Source organism: Corvus moneduloides, chromosome W, assembly GCF_009650955.1.
Source record: "Corvus moneduloides isolate bCorMon1 chromosome W, bCorMon1.pri, whole genome shotgun sequence".
Classification (NCBI taxonomy): domain Eukaryota; kingdom Metazoa; phylum Chordata; class Aves; order Passeriformes; family Corvidae; genus Corvus; species Corvus moneduloides.
The window spans coordinates 9,576,956-9,593,780 of NC_045510.1; the positions used below are offsets into that span (position 1 = coordinate 9,576,956).

The following is a 16,825-nucleotide window of genomic DNA, read 5'->3' on the forward strand; positions in this document are numbered from 1 at the left end:
AAAAAAGAAAAATCCTAACCTCTGGCAGGTAAAGAGAAAGAAATCTGTCCTACAAAATCTGCCAATGCTATATGAAAAATATCTGAATTTTGTAACAAATACTCATAATTGTCAACAGACAGTGGTAAATGGATAACTTCCAGATCGTATCCAGTCAATTGCACGATGTGGGTTCTGTCCTTCTTAATTAAAGATGCATAGAGCTCTATCAGGGTAGTAATTGTTTTCCTAGGTGTACTTGGTAAAAAAATCCATTCTAAGTAAATAGTTTTGTCTCTCTGCACTTGCTCTATTAAAACTGTGGGATAAGGTGCAATAGGGAACAAAAACAAAGGAACTGGTAAAGCTGGTGCAATTCTGTCCCTCTTTTACAGTAGAGATTCGTGAGCTAATTATATCTCATTCTCAAATAGCTTCTTCAGATAATGTTCATGGAGAAGATAAATCAGGGTGTCCTTTCAAGTGAGCAGAGAAATGTTTTAATTGATGAGTGGCTAAACCTAGCATAGGTCTTACTCAGTTAATTGCTCCCAACAGCTTTTGAAAATCATTCAATGTTTTGACATCAGGCTTTAAAGTTAATTGCTGTGGTTTCGCATTTCATTCAGTCAGTATCCATCCTAAATACTTCCAAGGAGGGGTTCTCTGAATTTTTTCAGGGACAATTTGTAGCCCATGCTGAGTAAGATTAAGAACGAGATACTCAATAGTATCTTGCAAATATGAATCATCCTGTGCAAAAACTAAAATATCATCCATATAATGATAAATGATGCTCTGAGAATATTGAGCCTGCACAGGCGCCAGGGCATTGGCCACAAACATTTGGCAAATAGTAGGGCTATTTATCATCCCCTGAGGAAGCACTGTCCAATGATATCGACACATGGGTTCAGCATTTATTAACTGAAGGGACAGAAAAGGCAAAATGCTCACAGTCCTCAGGGTGCAAAGGAATAGTAAAAAAGCAGTCTTTTAAGTAAATAACAATCAAGTTCCAATCCCTGGGCAGTAAAATAGGGTTCGGGGTGCCTGGCTGCAGGGCACCCATAGGTTTTATGACTGCATTGATAGCCCATAAATCATGCAATAAATGCCACTTTCCTGATTTCTTTGGGATCAAAAAAAATAGGTGTATTCCAGGGACTAGTAGAAGGAACTATGTGTCCTGCCTGTAATTGTTCTAGTACTAGTTGGTTTGCCTTAATTAGCTTATCCCCTTTCAAGGGCCACTGATCTACCCAAACAGGATTCTTTCCCTAAGGCAGTGACGTTTGAGTAGGGGGATTCTTTCAGTGGCCGTTAGGACAAATTTGTCTCTCCTGTGACTATTCACATTTGCCACATTTGTAAGAGATCTCACCCCCAGAAGTTGGTAGGCGTTTTTAGAGCAAAAGGTTGAATCCAGCCCATCTGTTTTTCCGGTCCCTGCACTTGCAACAAATGCACACTCTGCCAAGGAATTTGTATTCCTCCTACCCCTGCTATAGATGCGGGTGTCAGCCTTAAGGGTCATTCCTGAGGTCAGTCTTGCTCAGCTATAATAGAAACATCAGCACCCATATCCATGAGCCCAGTAAATGATCTTCCTTTAATCCAAATAGTTAGCAGAGGTTGATCCTTAGTAATATCAGCAGTCCAGTTAATCATTCTGTTGGTACTACCAAGCCCTCCATGTCCCCAGGTGTTTGTTTGAGAATTAGGCACCCATTAAGGTAAAAGTAATATTTGTGCAATCCTTTGTCCCTTTTCAATCATGGCATAACCAGTTAAAATCCTAACCATCACTTTAATTTCTCCCTGATAATCCAAATCAATCACTCCTGGTAACAAGAACATACCTTGTTTTGAGAAACTAGATCTCCCCAAAATTAGTCCTCCCATCCCTTCTGGTAAAGGTCCCCAAACTCCAGTATCAACAAGCACTATTTCACTAGCATTTTTAAGTATTGTTTCTGAGGCAGCTGCCAAGTCCAAGCTCACGCTGCCTGATGTTGCAGGGCATAAATCAGTGACTCTGCATTGGCCCATTGCCAGCTTTGTTCCTGAGGTCCCACTGTTAGGAGAGAGGCCCTGGAGACTTGAGGGGTGCCGGACCTCGAGCCCCCCCCCCCCCAGGGCATTTCCCAGCAAGCGTCAAATTTTGATTTGCATTGATTGCTCCAATGATAACCTTTGTAACATCAAGGGCACAGTGTCGACAGAGGTTTGTCTTTTCGTTTTTGTCTTTTTTCTGGGCAATTTTACTAATTTGTCCTTCCTTGCCACAATTAAAACATTTCAGTGGTTCCTTTGAGAATTGTATCTGTGAAAGAGTGGCAGCAAGGGCCAAGGCACAATGAGATTCAGTGCCAATGTTTTGACAGACTTTGATATGTTTGCCAATGCTTTTCCCTTTACTGCCAAAAGAGTTGCTTGACAGTCACTATTAGCATTCTCAAATGCTAACTGCATAAGTAACGTGTCTGCTGCCTCAGGATTATCAATTTGTCTTTGATTTATTTTTATTTATCAATAAAGGAAGCATATGGTTCCTGTGGTCCCTGTCTAATTGATGCAAATGAGCCAGTTTTTTCCTGCCTCTGGAATCCTTCTCCAGGCACGTACAGCTAACTGAGAGGCTTGAGCAAATAACTGTCTGTTCTGCTTTGTTTGTGTTTGTGCTATGATATATTGCCCTGTTCCAGTTAACATATTTATTCCAATAGCCACTCCATTCATTATATTTTCCATAGCTTGTACAGCAGCTAACTCTTGATATTCTAGTTTCCATAGACCATACTGGGCTGGTGTTAATACAGTCTTTAATAGATTAAACCAATCCCAGGGGGTCATTAAATAGGAGTTACTCACTACCTCAACAACTCCAACAGTACATGAGCTCTGAAGCCCATTTTCCTGTATTGATTTTCATAATTCTTTAAAAACTTTATAAAGAAGGCCCTCATGAATCGGGGGTTGGTGAGGTCGATATAGCACGGGAAAAGCAAAAGATGTTACATCACCCTCCAATAATGCTTCCCTTTTACAGCATTCCAGTGCCGTAAACACTTGCGATTGTGGAGCATTGCCAGGGAGAGATGGATCCTTTTTCAAGATGGGGGGGGGGTGGGGGGAGGGCGGGGGGACGGCAGGGGGACAGCGGGGGGTACATAAGGTGCAAATGGTTCTTCGCTAAATGCTGGAGGGGGGGTAAGGGGATTCTAAGGGCTGTTTTAAGGGAGGATACAGTGCTGGCTCCTTTTCAGGAGTAACAGGAGCTGATGGTAATATATCCTCATCTGGTTCATTATCAGTATCCTTTTCATCATCTCCTGCCTCTGTTACATGTAGGGACTTTAAGGCATTCATGAGAAATCACCACATTATTATTACTGAACCAGGAATCAAAAAACCTAAGTCTTTACGTCTTCGTAAATGTTCCCACACACATTCCCACACCTTAACATCAAAGCTCCCCTCATTTGGAAACCAGTTACAGTGTTCTTTAACCAGTAATAAAAGTTGCTCTAATTGCTTGTCAGAGATTTTATGTTCTGCAGTGCAGAAAATCTGTTGTAACACTTTTAAGTAGAGCCGATGCTCCTGGGAAACCCCCTGTCCCATGATATTAGACTACACAATCCAGTGGTTCTTCGTCCAGAGAATACCACTGTCCTAATTTTATAGGATGTGCTGGCAACTTAGCCCTGATGGATTGTGGTTCTCCAAAAAGTCCCCCGTCATTGGTATCATGTCTTTGATATGTTTGTACATCGGGGCTCACCAAATGTTGGTGATGAAATCAAATGCAAAGAAAAATCTAAATGTAAAAAATTAACATGTCAGCGATGGGAAAAAACACACAGTGTTCTAGTGTTGAGCTCACTGGTGTTATTTTTTCTCTCTCCTCCTCTCTTTCCCATGTGAGTTCCCTTTTATTTTAATTTCGTTACCGATTAATAACCCCCTTCTGATTGGTCCCTAGGATCTCTGCTAATTTTGTAACAAAAACATGTCTCAAGCATTCTATGCATGTGATTGTTTTCAATCACGGTGTCTTAGGTTACAATGTAAGATGTAACCAAAAGTATGTATTCTGTCACTATCTTCATAAGATGTTAAAACCAGGTGGGGCAGTGTTCTTTATCTCTTCCATGACACATCCCTGATAACTCCCTCCAGGAGATATCTTCTGTTAATGGGCCATCAAGTCTCACTGCATGACATAAAATTACATCATCCCATTGTGATATGCTCTGCCCAGAGGGAGGAACCAAGCATTCCTACCTGGATATAATCTGAGGTTTGAAACACCACACCCAGCCCTTTCCTAATGGATTCCCAGAGGAGAAGAGCTGCATAACCACCACTGAATCTTTTGAGGAACACCAGACCCTTCTACAGGATCACTGCTTCAACAGAACCACATATATCACTTCAACAGGATTGCAGCCAGCATGTAATCCGACTGCTACTACCACCTTGACCAACAGGGTGTCAGGTTGTATCCTGACTCTGTCAGTGTTTCTGTACTATTGCATTTAATTTTCCTATTAAATTGTAGTTCTGACTTGGAGTCTTTCACTGGTTTGCTTTCAAACTAGTACACACGGTAAATCATACTCACATACAATTTGTCTTCCACTGAAGTAATTTCCCACAGCATGCTCAATGAACTCACAGAGTGGCAGACCCTCTAGGGTCAATATTCTCTTGTTCTAATCTTGGTTAAGATTCCAGGTGCTTGGTACTGTTCCCACATGTACCTCCCCCCAATAAGCAAGAAGGGAAAACTGGTGACCACTGATACAGAGAAGACTGAGGAACTCAATGAGTTCTTCACCTCAGTCTTCACTGTCAGTCAGGCTTCCCACTTCTCTCAAGTCCCTGATCCTCTGTGGAGGGGGAAGGGAGTGAAGTCTCTCCCACTATATGTGAAGAGCAGGTTCAGGACCACTTGAAACTGAATAGCCACAAGTCTATGGGGCTGTTTTGCTGGTGGGCAAGGTCAGCACCAAAGACACAGATGCTAATTTAAGGAATAGTGTAATTTACTATAATGCAAAACTGCAAGGAATCACAAAAGGATAAGGCAAGTGTGTTAGTTCGAAAGCAAACCAGGGGAGGGATTAACTCCACACAAATATTTTGTGAGAGATTCTAATCCAGAACTACAATTTAATAGGAAAATTAGAATAAAGGCAATAGTACAGAAACACCAGCTTAAACTGACAAAGTCTGAATACAACCTGACACCCTGTTGGTCAGGGTGGTGGTAACAGCCCAATTAAATGGTGGCTACAGTCCCATTGGAGTGATGGATGTGGTTTTGTCGAAGTGGTGTGTAGCAAGGTCTGGTCCTTCTCTGGAGGTCCAGTGGCGGTTATCAGGCTTTCGTCCTCTGGGAATCCAGTGGTAGTGCTCTTGTGGTGTTCCAGGCCTCAGATTATATCCAGGTAGGAATGTTTGGTTCCTCCCCCCAGGGCGGGGCATCTCACTATGGGATGATGTAATTCTATGATTCATTCTCTGAGACCTTGATGGCCCATTAGCGGAGATGGCCCTCCCAGGGTGGCTGCTGCTTCCCCAGAGGGAGTTACCAGGGCTGAGTCATGGAGAAGATAAAGAACGCCGCTCCACCTATTTTAACAGTTTACGTAGATGGTAATAGAATACATACTTTTGGTTACACCTTTCATTGTTAATCCAAGACACTAAGCAATGCACATAAGCATTAGCAAAGAATTACAAAAGGATAAGATAAGCAATGCACATAATCATTACTACAAAAGATTGCCTATAGCGATTAAGAAAGATACATCACCAGTTACCCTAATACTTTACCCCTTCATCTAGATCCACAAACATCAGATGGGGAAAGCTGTCACAGTGAAGGACTGGAGAGCCACGCTCAGTAACTGGGAAATCTTGTGGCGTGTCTATCTTTGCAGACAATGAAGCTTCCTAACTTTGCTGTGAGAGAAGCCCAGCTTTTATATTGTTGAATAAACAAGCTACCATTACTTCTACTGCAGGAACATCTGGTTTCATTCTCCTATTGGGTTTCTCCCAAAGCCTGGCCAGGGCTCAAGGGGGAACCAAGGGAATTGTCTTTGATCCTACACCTCCAAACAAGTCAAGATGTGGCCTAGTCCAGTTTCTATATACAGAAAGGTAAATACATGTTTCGCCAATAAAGCAATACATTTATCATATTGCTAATAATACTTCAATAATGAGCGGATACATATCACATTTGGTTGGAAGGTTCATCTAGAGGTCAGCTTTGGCTCAGGGCCTGTTGAGATGCATCCCAGGGTCCTGAGGGAACTGGCTGACGTAGTTGCCAAGCCACTGTCCATCATATTTGAAAAGTCATGGTGGTCAGGTGAAGTCCCTGGTGATGTGAAAAAGGGAAACATTGTTCCCACTTTTAAAAAGGGGAGAAAGGAAGACCTGAGGAACAATAGACTGCTGAGCCTCACCCCTGTTCCTAGGAAGATCATGGAACAGATCCTCCTAGAAGCTATGCTAAGGCACATAAGACAAGGAGGTGATCTGAGACAGCTAGCACAGCTTCGTTAAGGGCAAATCGTGCCTGACTAATCTGGTGGCCTTCTATGATGGAGTGATAGTAACAGTCGACAAGGGAAGACCAACAAATGTTGTCTATCTAGGCTTCTGTAAGGCCTTCAATACAGTCCCACATGACATCCTTATCTCCAAACTGAAGACATGAATTTGATGTATGGACTATTCAGTGGATAAGGAATTGGCTGGATGGATGCAGCCAGAGAGTTGTGGTCAATGGCTCTATGTCCAGCTGGAGGCTGGTGATGAGTGGTGCCCCTCAGGGCTCTGTCTTGGGACTGGTGCTCTTTAATATCTTTCCCAATGACACAGACAGTGAGATTGAGTGCACCCTCAGCAAGCTTGCAGATGACACAAAGCTGAGCGGTGCAGTTGACACAACAGAGGGAAGGAATGCCATCCAGGGGGACCTGGACAAGTTTGAGAAGTGGGCCCACAAGAACCTCATGAAGGTCAAGTCCAAGGGCAAGGTGCTGCACCTGGGTCAGGGCAATCCCAGACATGAGTACAGACTGGGAGAGGAAGTCATGGAAAGCAGCCCTGATAAGAAGGACTTGAGGGTTCTCATGGATAAAAAGCTGGACATGAGCCAGCAGTGTGAGCTCGCAGCCCAGGAAGCCAACCACGTCCTGGGCTGCATCAAAAGAGTTGTGGCCAGCAGGTCGAAGGAGGTGATTCTCCCCCTCTACTGTGCCCTTGTGAGACCTCACCTTGAGTAGTGTCCAGCTCTGGGGCCCCCAGCAAAAGAAATATGTGGACCTGTTAGAGCAGGTCCAAAGGAGGCCACAAAGATGATCAGAGGGCTGGAGCACCTATCCTATGAAGACAGGCTCAGAGAACTGGGGTTGTTCAGCCTGGACAAGAGAAGGCTTCGGGCAGACCTCATTGCAGCCTTTCAGTAACTTAAGGGAGCTTATAAAAACAAGGGAGAGGGACTTTTTATATGGGCAGATAGTGACAGGACAAGAGGCAACGGTTTTAAACTGAAAAAGGGGCAGGTTTAGATTAGATGTTAGGAAAAATTTCTTTACTCAGAGGGTGGTTGTCATGGTTTGACATTGGCCAAATGCCAGGCACCCACAAAAGCCGCTCGCTCACCCTCCCCTGCCACAGCTGGGCAGAGGAGAGAAAAATTAACTAAGGGTTCATGGGTTGAGATAAGGACTGGGAGAAAACACTTCAAGGGCAAAACAGGCTCAGATTAGAGCTACAAAGTGAATTTATTACAGAGTCAGAGGAGGATAATGAGAAGTAAACAAAGCCCTTAAAAAACACCTTTTTTCCCCCAACCCCTCCCTCCTTCCCACCAACAGCGCAGGGAGACAGGGTATGGAGTTTGATCAGTTTGTCACCCAAGGTTTTCTTCTGCTGCTCAGGGAGAGGAGTCCTTCCCCTGCTGCACCGTGGGGTCCCTCCCACAGGAGACAGTTGTCTGTGAACTTCTCTAGCATGGCTCCAAATCTCATGAGCAGCAGTCCTCCCAAAACTGCTGCAGTGTGAGTCCCTCCCACAGGCAAACATTCCTCCCAAAACTGCTGCGGCGTGGGTTGCTCTTCCACGGGGTGCAGTCCACTAAGGACAGGCTGCTCCAGCTTGGAAGCGGGGGTCCCCTCTCTCCTGCGGGTCTTCCACTGGATCACAGCCTCCTTCAGGCATCCACCTGCTCCGGCATGAGCACCTTTCCTGGCGTGAGCACCTCCCCCACGGGCTGCGGGTGGATCTCTGCATCCCCCATGGACCTCCATGAGCTGCAGGGGGACAACCTGCTTCACCATGGTCATCACCACAGGCTGCAGAGGAATCTCAGCTTTGGCCCCTGGAGCACCTTCTCCCCCTCGTTCTCCATTGACCTTGATGTCTCCATGTCATTTTCCCTCACATGTTCTCACCTCCTCCTCTGGGTAGAAAAAAAACTGTGCATGCCCACTTTGTTTTGATTTTCTTCTTAAATATGTTATGACAGAGGCATTACCAACCTCTCTCATTGGCCCAGGCTTGGCCAGCGGCATGTCCATCTTCAGAGCCATCAAGGATTGGCTCTGCTGGACATGGCGGAAGCTTCTAGCAGCTTCTCACAGAAGCCACCTCTGTGGCCCCCCCCGCTACCAAAAACCAGGCTGTGCAAAACCAGCACAGTGGTGAAGCACTGGAACAGGTTGCCCAGAGAAGTTGTGGATGCCCCATCCCCAGAAATGTTCAAGGCCAGGTTGGATGGGGCCCTGAGTAACCTGACCAAGTGGGTGGCATCCCTGTCCATAGCAGGGGGGTTGTAACTAGATGATCTTTAAGGTCCCTTCCTACCAAAATAATTCTATGATTCTATGATCTACTGTGATAGCAAAAATATAAGCATGTTGTTATTTATCCTTAGGTGGTAAAATATTGGCCAGAAATTGGGAAATGTGGGTTCTTAGTTTGGCGCTATCTTCTGAGGAGAGATGATATTGAACCCGCACCTTGGACTTCAGAAGGGATCGAACGGTCAAAGAAACTGGGTCTGAGTGTACAGGTCAGAATCAGTGTTCACCAAGTTGCTGTGATATTCTGTTCAAGTAAATGGAATCTCAAATTTTAAAACTAGGACTGTGAATAAAATTTCAGGGCTATTTTTCATATACTACAACGAGGCAGGATCTAATACAAAAATATTTTTATATTTTAGAAATATTTCTAATTTGAAAAACTATGATATTTGCAAAGCAGAAAGAATTGTTGATTAAGCTTTATGCGTTAACAGGAAATTATTCTGTATATATGGATCAGGAAATAACTGAATACAATTTTGTGATCCTTACATGGGATAAGATTTATAAAAGTAACTCTTGCAGTAGTTGAGTCTCTTCTTAGAATTTTAAAAAATATGTGTTTTTATGTATTTTTCTCTAATTGTAACCTATTATTGAGGAACTATTACAGATAACATATTTCAGGCAGGAACTTAGGCACTGCAAAATTTGTGGCAGATGAGAAGAATGAAAGTAGTATTTTTTTTCCTCAGCAAGCCAATAATTTCCTTTGGATGGGTTGTTTTGCTACATGACATCATCTTCAACTTTAGCTTTCTGATTTGTGTAGTTAGAGCTGTAGCTATGGATGTAAGGTGTCTTTTAATAAAATCTATTCTAGATCAGATCCTTTAACTTAACTACATCTTTCTAAAAATATATTAATTAAAAAGCTTTCCTGTTTATATAGGGTTTTAAAAATATTTTTATATTATTTCAATATGTAGTCATAGGGGTTTCGATTCTTTTAGAAAATAAACTTGTCAGTATTTAGGAATTTCCAGATGCCATTGGATTTTGTTTTAAATCTGTTTTTAATGTTTTTTTTAGTATCCAGAAGGTTATTTGGAAGCCATGGCTAATAAAGAGAAAAAGGCTAAGGTTAAGAAGCAAAGTGGGAAACAGGAGACAACCAGCCAGGATAATGGAAACCATAAAAGGACAATTGATGATGGTATTTCATTTTACCTCTTAGAGCTCTGTCAAGTTATACATAAGCCAATAGTATGAAAACTACAAGAAAGTTGGAAGTCATTTGGAATCCAAATGTGTGTTAAGCGCTCAGTATAAAAGTGGGAAGCTGGGGATCTTACGGTGTTCTTCCATAGGTATAAGATTTCTTTTCCTTAAACTTCACAGAAATATGAACAATCTTCTATGTAATTATGATCTATAGTTCAAAATAAATCTGGCCAATTTGAATCGGAGATTTATTGCATCATTACATAGATGTGATTCATGTTTTAGCTTTCTAGAAATAATTTTGTCTTCCCTTTTCAATAGTTCAAACCACCACTGTTACTGCATCTTGTCATAATTTTCAACAGGTATAGAGGAGACTAAAAATACATCCAAAGCCATGAGAATGGGAGATGGAGAGAAAGGAGAAGCTTTCCAACTGACCAAGCAACAGCAGTGGCTGATTAAAGAAGACTGTATGAACCAGAAATTGTGGGATGAAGTACTTGCTTCTCTTAAGGAAGGACCAGTATGCTTGCAATATGTTTAAATTACTCATTTTTAACCTTTCTTTATATAGAATTAGGAGAAATGAGGCTTTGTTAAAATCTAGGTTGCTTAAAATTGCTGAATACATACTATCTGTTTAGAAACAGCTGATGGGGCATGTAATTTCATTCACTTCAGGATACAGAAGAAATACTGTTATATTGAGACTTAGATACCAAATGAAAATATTTTAACTCAAGTTTAGCAGATTATTTCACTCACTATAGAAAGAACCTTAAGTACAAAAGAGGAAATACTTCCCAGTTGTCAAGAAAATAGCAAGGATAGTTCAAGTTTGAAGACACCTGTGGATCTTTTTTAATTAGTCTCTGATGGAATATCCTACAAAATATTATGTCTTTGAGCATTAATTAGCTTTATTGATGTTCCAATTCATAGTTATTTTAGCTGTTTTGCAGAAGAAAAATAAATCAAGGTATCAGAATGGTAAAGGTCACTATCAAGTCAGTGAAAGAACAAAACATTAGATGAAGAATGGATGCCTAAAAATGAATGCAATAAATGACTTAATTTGCATATTTCAAGGGGCTATTTACTTTGCTTCTTTGACAGAAAAAACCATCTGGTAACTCCTTGTTCTTCCACTTACAGTACTAGTATTGCTATAATACTACTGTACTTGTACAGGAGCTGATACTGTAAAGTTTTGTTTATCAGTGAGTTGTCTGGTGAGTTTGCAAATAATCAGACTTTCAACTTACTTATGTGACAAAATACAGTAGATGTGTGTTTCTAAAGCAGAAGAAAACACTATCTTAAGAGAAATCCAGTTACTAGAAAGCTATTTTCCTATAGCTTCCTGCCCATAATTTTGATTGCCTGTGGTGAAAGCCATATAGAAATTCCAATGGGAATCACACAACTACCATTAGATAGCTGCAATGAAAAAATAAACCTTCCAGTTCTGGGCCCCTTAATTTAGGAAGGACATTGAGATGCTTGAACACATCCAGAGGAGGGCAACGAGGCTGGTGAAGGGCCTGGAATGCAAGCCCTATGAAGAATGGCTGAGGGAGCTGGGGTTGTTTAGCCTGGAAAAAAGGAGGCTCAGGGGAGACCTTATCACTCTCTACAACTACCTGAAAAGAACTTGTAGTCAGGTGGGGGTCAGTCTCTTTTCCCAGGCAACCACTGAGATCAAGAGGACACAGTCTTAAGCTGCACCAGGGGAAGTTTAGGTTAGACATCAGGAAAAAATTCTTTACTGAAAGAGTGATTGGGCACTGCAATTGTCTGCCCAGGGAGGTGGTGGAGTCACTGCCCCTGGACGTGTTTAAAAAAAGACTTGATGTGGCACTCAGTGCCATGGTTTAGTTGATGAGGAGGTGTTAGGTCATAGGTTGGACTTGATCTCAAAGGTCTTTTCCAACCTAGTTAATTCTGTGATTCTGTGTGATCTTAATGCTTGAAACAACCATTCAACTTTAATTATAATTTTTCAGTTGAGATGAATCTAATACTATTTAAAGTACTGAAAATAACTATCTTTTGAGCAACTTTAGATCTGCTTTTTATAACTGTATACTGGAGTGAGTATGCTTGTATGTGTAAAATTTATGTCACAAAAATTATCCCACATTCTTCAGAGTTGCTCTGAGAAGACTGAAAACCAGTAAGGTTCTTTTACCTATTGCAGATTATTTCAGTGAGGACTCAAGAAACCAATTAAATACCTCCAGAAGGTGCAGAGGTGAATTTCTTAGTGAAAAAGGTACTTTTCTTTCCCTTTGAAAAGCAGCAGCAATCACTTTCCCATCACTGATGTGCAAAATTATACCGATGATCACTAAATACATTTATTAGCTTCCAAATTCTCTGAATTGTGCCAAGAATCAGGCTTGATGGGCTCTCTGTTTTGTTTTTACTGATAATAATGTACAACCAAATAACCTTCAAAATCTTAGTTCTCTGACTTGTAGAAAATAGATATCAAGATAACCCCCAGTATTGATACAGGCTGGGGGATGAACAGATCAAGAGCAGCCCTGCTGAGAAGGACTTGGGGGTGCTGGTGGAGGAGAGGCTGGATGTGAGCTGGCCATGTGTACTTTCAGCACAGAAAGCCCATTGCATCCTGGGCTTCATCAGAAGAAACATGGCCAGTAGGGCAAGGGAGGTGATTCTGCCCCTCTGCTCTGCTCTGGTAAGACCCCACCTGGAATACTGCATCCAGCTCTGGGGTCCCCAGCACAGGAAGGACATCAACCTGTTGGAGTGAGTCCAGAGGAGGCCACCAAGATGATTAGATGGATGGAGCACCTCTCCTATGAGGAAAGGCTGAGTGAATTGGGTTTGTTCAGCCTGGAGAGAGATAAGGTTTTAGGGTGACCTAATTGTGGCCTTGCAGTACCTGAAGGAAGCCTACAAAAAAAAATAGAGATAGACTATTTACAGGAGCATGTAGTGATGTAGTGACAGGACAAGGGGAAATGGCTTCAAACTGAAAGAGGGTAGATTTAGATTTGATGTTGGGAAGAAATTCTTTACTGTGAGGGTGGTGAGACACTGGAACAGGTTGCCCACAGAAGCTGTGGCTGCCCCATCCCTGGAAGTGTTCAAGGCCAGGTTGGATGGGGCTCTGAGCAACCTGATCTAGTGGGTGGCATCTCTGTCCATAGTAGGGGTATTGCAGCCGGGTTGGGGTCTGTGGCTCAGACCCAGGAAGCCGTGACTGACCCAGAGAGAGTGTCCCGCAAGGGACAGTCTTCCAGAGGTCTACGGCGGTCCCTCAGCCACCGGGGTGCCTCCGCAGGGGGTGCCTGTCTCAGCAGGCTGTCAGCTCTCTAGTGATTTCAGCAAGAGTGATTTCAGCTCTAGTTCTGCGAGGAAAACCCCAGGCTAGACCAGGAGGAGAGAGACAAGAGGCTCGTTTAGCAGTTCCGCATGAGGCAGCTTTATTAGTCCGCACCCTGTGAAGGGGAGGCTAGGGACGAGTTCGCTGCACTCAAAGGGGGAGAAGGATAGATCTTATAGGGATACAAGGGTGGGTGGGAGAGGGTAGAAGCCAATGGGTTACAAAGAATCTACATAGGGTCTCCCAGAGGATCACGGTTCTTGTTTTCTCTCACCCTCACCGAGAACTGCTGCCTTTTCCAAGGGGATCTTGCTGGGAGGTTATGCAATCTCCTTATCAGCAGGCCTCCCTCCAGGGCAGGGGCTGGGCATACCTCACATAGGGGGGTTGGAACAAGGTGATCTTTAAGGTGCCTTCCAACCCAGGCCATTGTATGATTCTATGAAAAGCAGGGAAATTATTTGTTCATGGACTTGCTTTCTAAATACTTTGTTAGCCACACTGCTTCTCATAGATGTGAAGGATATAAGATGAGCCTTACAAAAGTTTTTTAATGCAATAAACATAATTTATTAAATGTATACCTTGCACTGAGCACAATAGAGGTTCGCTTCTGAGGAAATAAGAATGAACAAGATGCTGTGAACATCAACAATATAGGGAATGAGCAGAAGACAGGTAGAGGTAATAGCAGAGGGTGTGGGAATGTCTTTATGTAAATGTCCCTTAATACAGGAGCAATTGTGGTAGGCTTTGGAAGGAAATTTGTAACTTGGACTGAGACATGATGGTCGCAATAGAAAAGTTTCAGTGTAAACAATCTTTGCAATGTCCAACTGTCCTATCACACTGAATATTGGATTTAAAAACTCCTAGCAGTTTTATAGCATTATTAGACAATGCTAACTGTGAGTTTGGGAGGAATAATAAGGATGTTAAACAAGTATCTCATGAATCTATCTCTGCATTTACCAAATGCTATGAAGGCCAAATTTTTTACTCAGTTTAGGTTTGTGAATTTGGTTGTGAATTTATAATTTAAATATAGGTAATAATTGCAGTAGTTAGGCAAATTATCTTTTAAAAAACCTTTAATAATTTTAACTAAAAATGCACCTTTTTGTTTGCATATTTGTGAATGTGCCTCTAATAGTTCTATTTTTCTCTTCTTTTGTCCTATACTAGAATTTCCTGAAGAAATTGGAACAATCTTTTATGTGTGTCTGCTGTCAGGAGCTGGTTTACCAGCCAGTGACAACAGAGTGTCTCCACAACATCTGTAAAGTAAGAATAATCCCTGTATTGCTCTGGACTGTGTTCTTGGCTCTGAGACATTGATCACCAAAACCAGCACATATTTTAGGAAGACAATAATTATTGCCTAGGAGTCAGAGCAAGAAATGTAACGTGCTTGCTTCCAGTTGTGTGGCTGCTATATAATTAATCTTCATTTTATCTAAAAAAAAGTGGAAATGTATTTAGTATAATTTCTTATAGACATGATGTATCAAGTTTATCACTCCCTTGTAATTAGTAGAGCTATGCTTGCAATTGGTTTGTTCCAGAGCTAGATGTTAGTACAATAAGATTAATTTTATGTAGCTAAGAAATTAGAATAGAGCAAGACTGCTCCTTCAAAGAGCTGCTTGTTACATAGAGGTAAAGTATTATGAGGGGGTTTATATACTGAGTCATAGAAAAAAACATGGAGAATGTTTAATGGCAACAACTTCAAAGCATAGAATCTGAAGTTATCAATGACTAATTATTAAGTAACATACAATTACTGTTTTAAGGTATAGACTGACAGTGTTGTTGTTTGGGCAAAGATTGGCCCACATAAAATTTTCATATTTAACTTATACGCTTGGACTGTCTGCAGTTTGGAAAGACAAGCAAAAAAAGAAGGCAACATTCATAATCATATTTTAGATACTGTAGTCTGAAACCTATTTTATTCTACTCATGAGGCTTAAACACTGAGTCTTATAGAGATGAAATAGCTATGGATTGTTAGATAAAATGCTATACACCTGTATGTTCAGCTACATCTTGAAATGAAACTGTGGAATACTTACAGCACTCTAACAGAAATGCTAGAAAGAAACTGTGGGTAGATTCACTGAAACACATTAGGGAAAATGAAGTATATCAGTAGTAACGCTTTAAATGCCTGATAGACTCAAGGCTTTGCCTCCTAATCAAAAGAAGATTTATTTAGTTAAGTCCTTTGTGATGAGTTGACCCCAGCCAGCAAATAAACACCCACCATCTGCTCACTCAATCCTTTCCACAGTGAGAAAAACTCATGGGTCGAGATAAAGACAGTTTAATAAGTAAAGAGGAAAAAAAAGGAAAGGGAAAAAAAGTGATGTAAAGGCATTTTCTTACCACCTCTCACAAGTAGACCAATGTCCAGCCAGTCTCCAAGCAATGACTACTTTGGAAAGACCACCCTCCAGCACAACAGTATGTAATATCCATTTGGTCAGTTGGTGTCAGTTGTCCCAGTTGTGTCCCCTCTCAACCTCTTGCTCATCCCTGGCCTACTCACTGGGGAGGTAGAATGAGAAACTGAGAAGGCTTTGACGCTGTGCAATCACTGTTCAGCAATAGCTAAAACATTGGTGTATTATCAACACTGGTTTAGTCAAAGATCTAAAACACAGACAAATACAGGCTGCTATGAAGAAAATTAACTACACCCCAGCCAAACCAAATACATTATTTCAGTTGTAAAGGCACAAATATGGCAAGAGAACTCAGTAAGAACTTGCTGTTTCTGGAAATGTGAGAAACTGCATCTTTGGTTCCTAGTAATTACTTAATTTTTGCTAGCTAAATTTTTGATGAAAAGCAAAAGCTGTAACACTTTTACTTCTTTGTCTTTGTATGCCCCAGAGCTGTTTACAGCGCTCTTTCCGAGCTGAAGTTTTTACCTGTCCTGCCTGCCGCTATGACCTTGGAAAGAGCTACGCCATGGTTCCTAACAAGATATTACAGGCACTACTTGACCAATTCTTCCTCGGTTACAGTAAAGGACGATGATGTGTTCAAATAATTTTATATTTCTCCCATTGATTTTATAGACAGTAAAGGAGAATAAACATCTAAAAGTCAACAGTGAACCAGTCAACTTGATGGAAGTTAATCTATTGCCACATTTTGAATCAGCTAATCGTCTTCCACCCCATTTCCATCTTTCTTCATGTAGTGAGAACTCTAAATCTCTGCTGTCTTTAACATCAAAGATAGTTTTGGTGAGCTGACAAATAATTTTTAAAGGGAGGAAAAAAACCACCAAACCAGAAGCTTTAAGTCTAAGTGATGAGTCCTAACTGGTGCTTAAATTATGATTTGTTTTTTGCAACTACCTCAGGAAGAGGAAAAAAAAAGATGGGGAAGAAAAATACTTCATAAAGTT

The 16,825-nt window shown here is 41.6% G+C and overlaps 1 protein-coding gene across 1 annotated transcript in view; it reads left to right on the top strand.

The window, feature by feature from the left end:
* The window catches only part of LOC116437367 (E3 ubiquitin-protein ligase UHRF2-like), a 268,869-nt gene extending 252,420 nt beyond the window's left edge, over positions 1-16,449 (top strand). Inside the window, 5 exon segments of the mRNA XM_032095036.1 lie at positions 8,945-9,082; positions 9,909-10,032; positions 10,412-10,566; positions 14,587-14,685; positions 16,303-16,449. Coding sequence (XP_031950927.1) covers positions 8,945-9,082; positions 9,909-10,032; positions 10,412-10,566; positions 14,587-14,685; positions 16,303-16,449 — 663 coding nt within the window.
* The last annotated feature ends 376 nt before the right edge of the window (positions 16,450-16,825 follow it).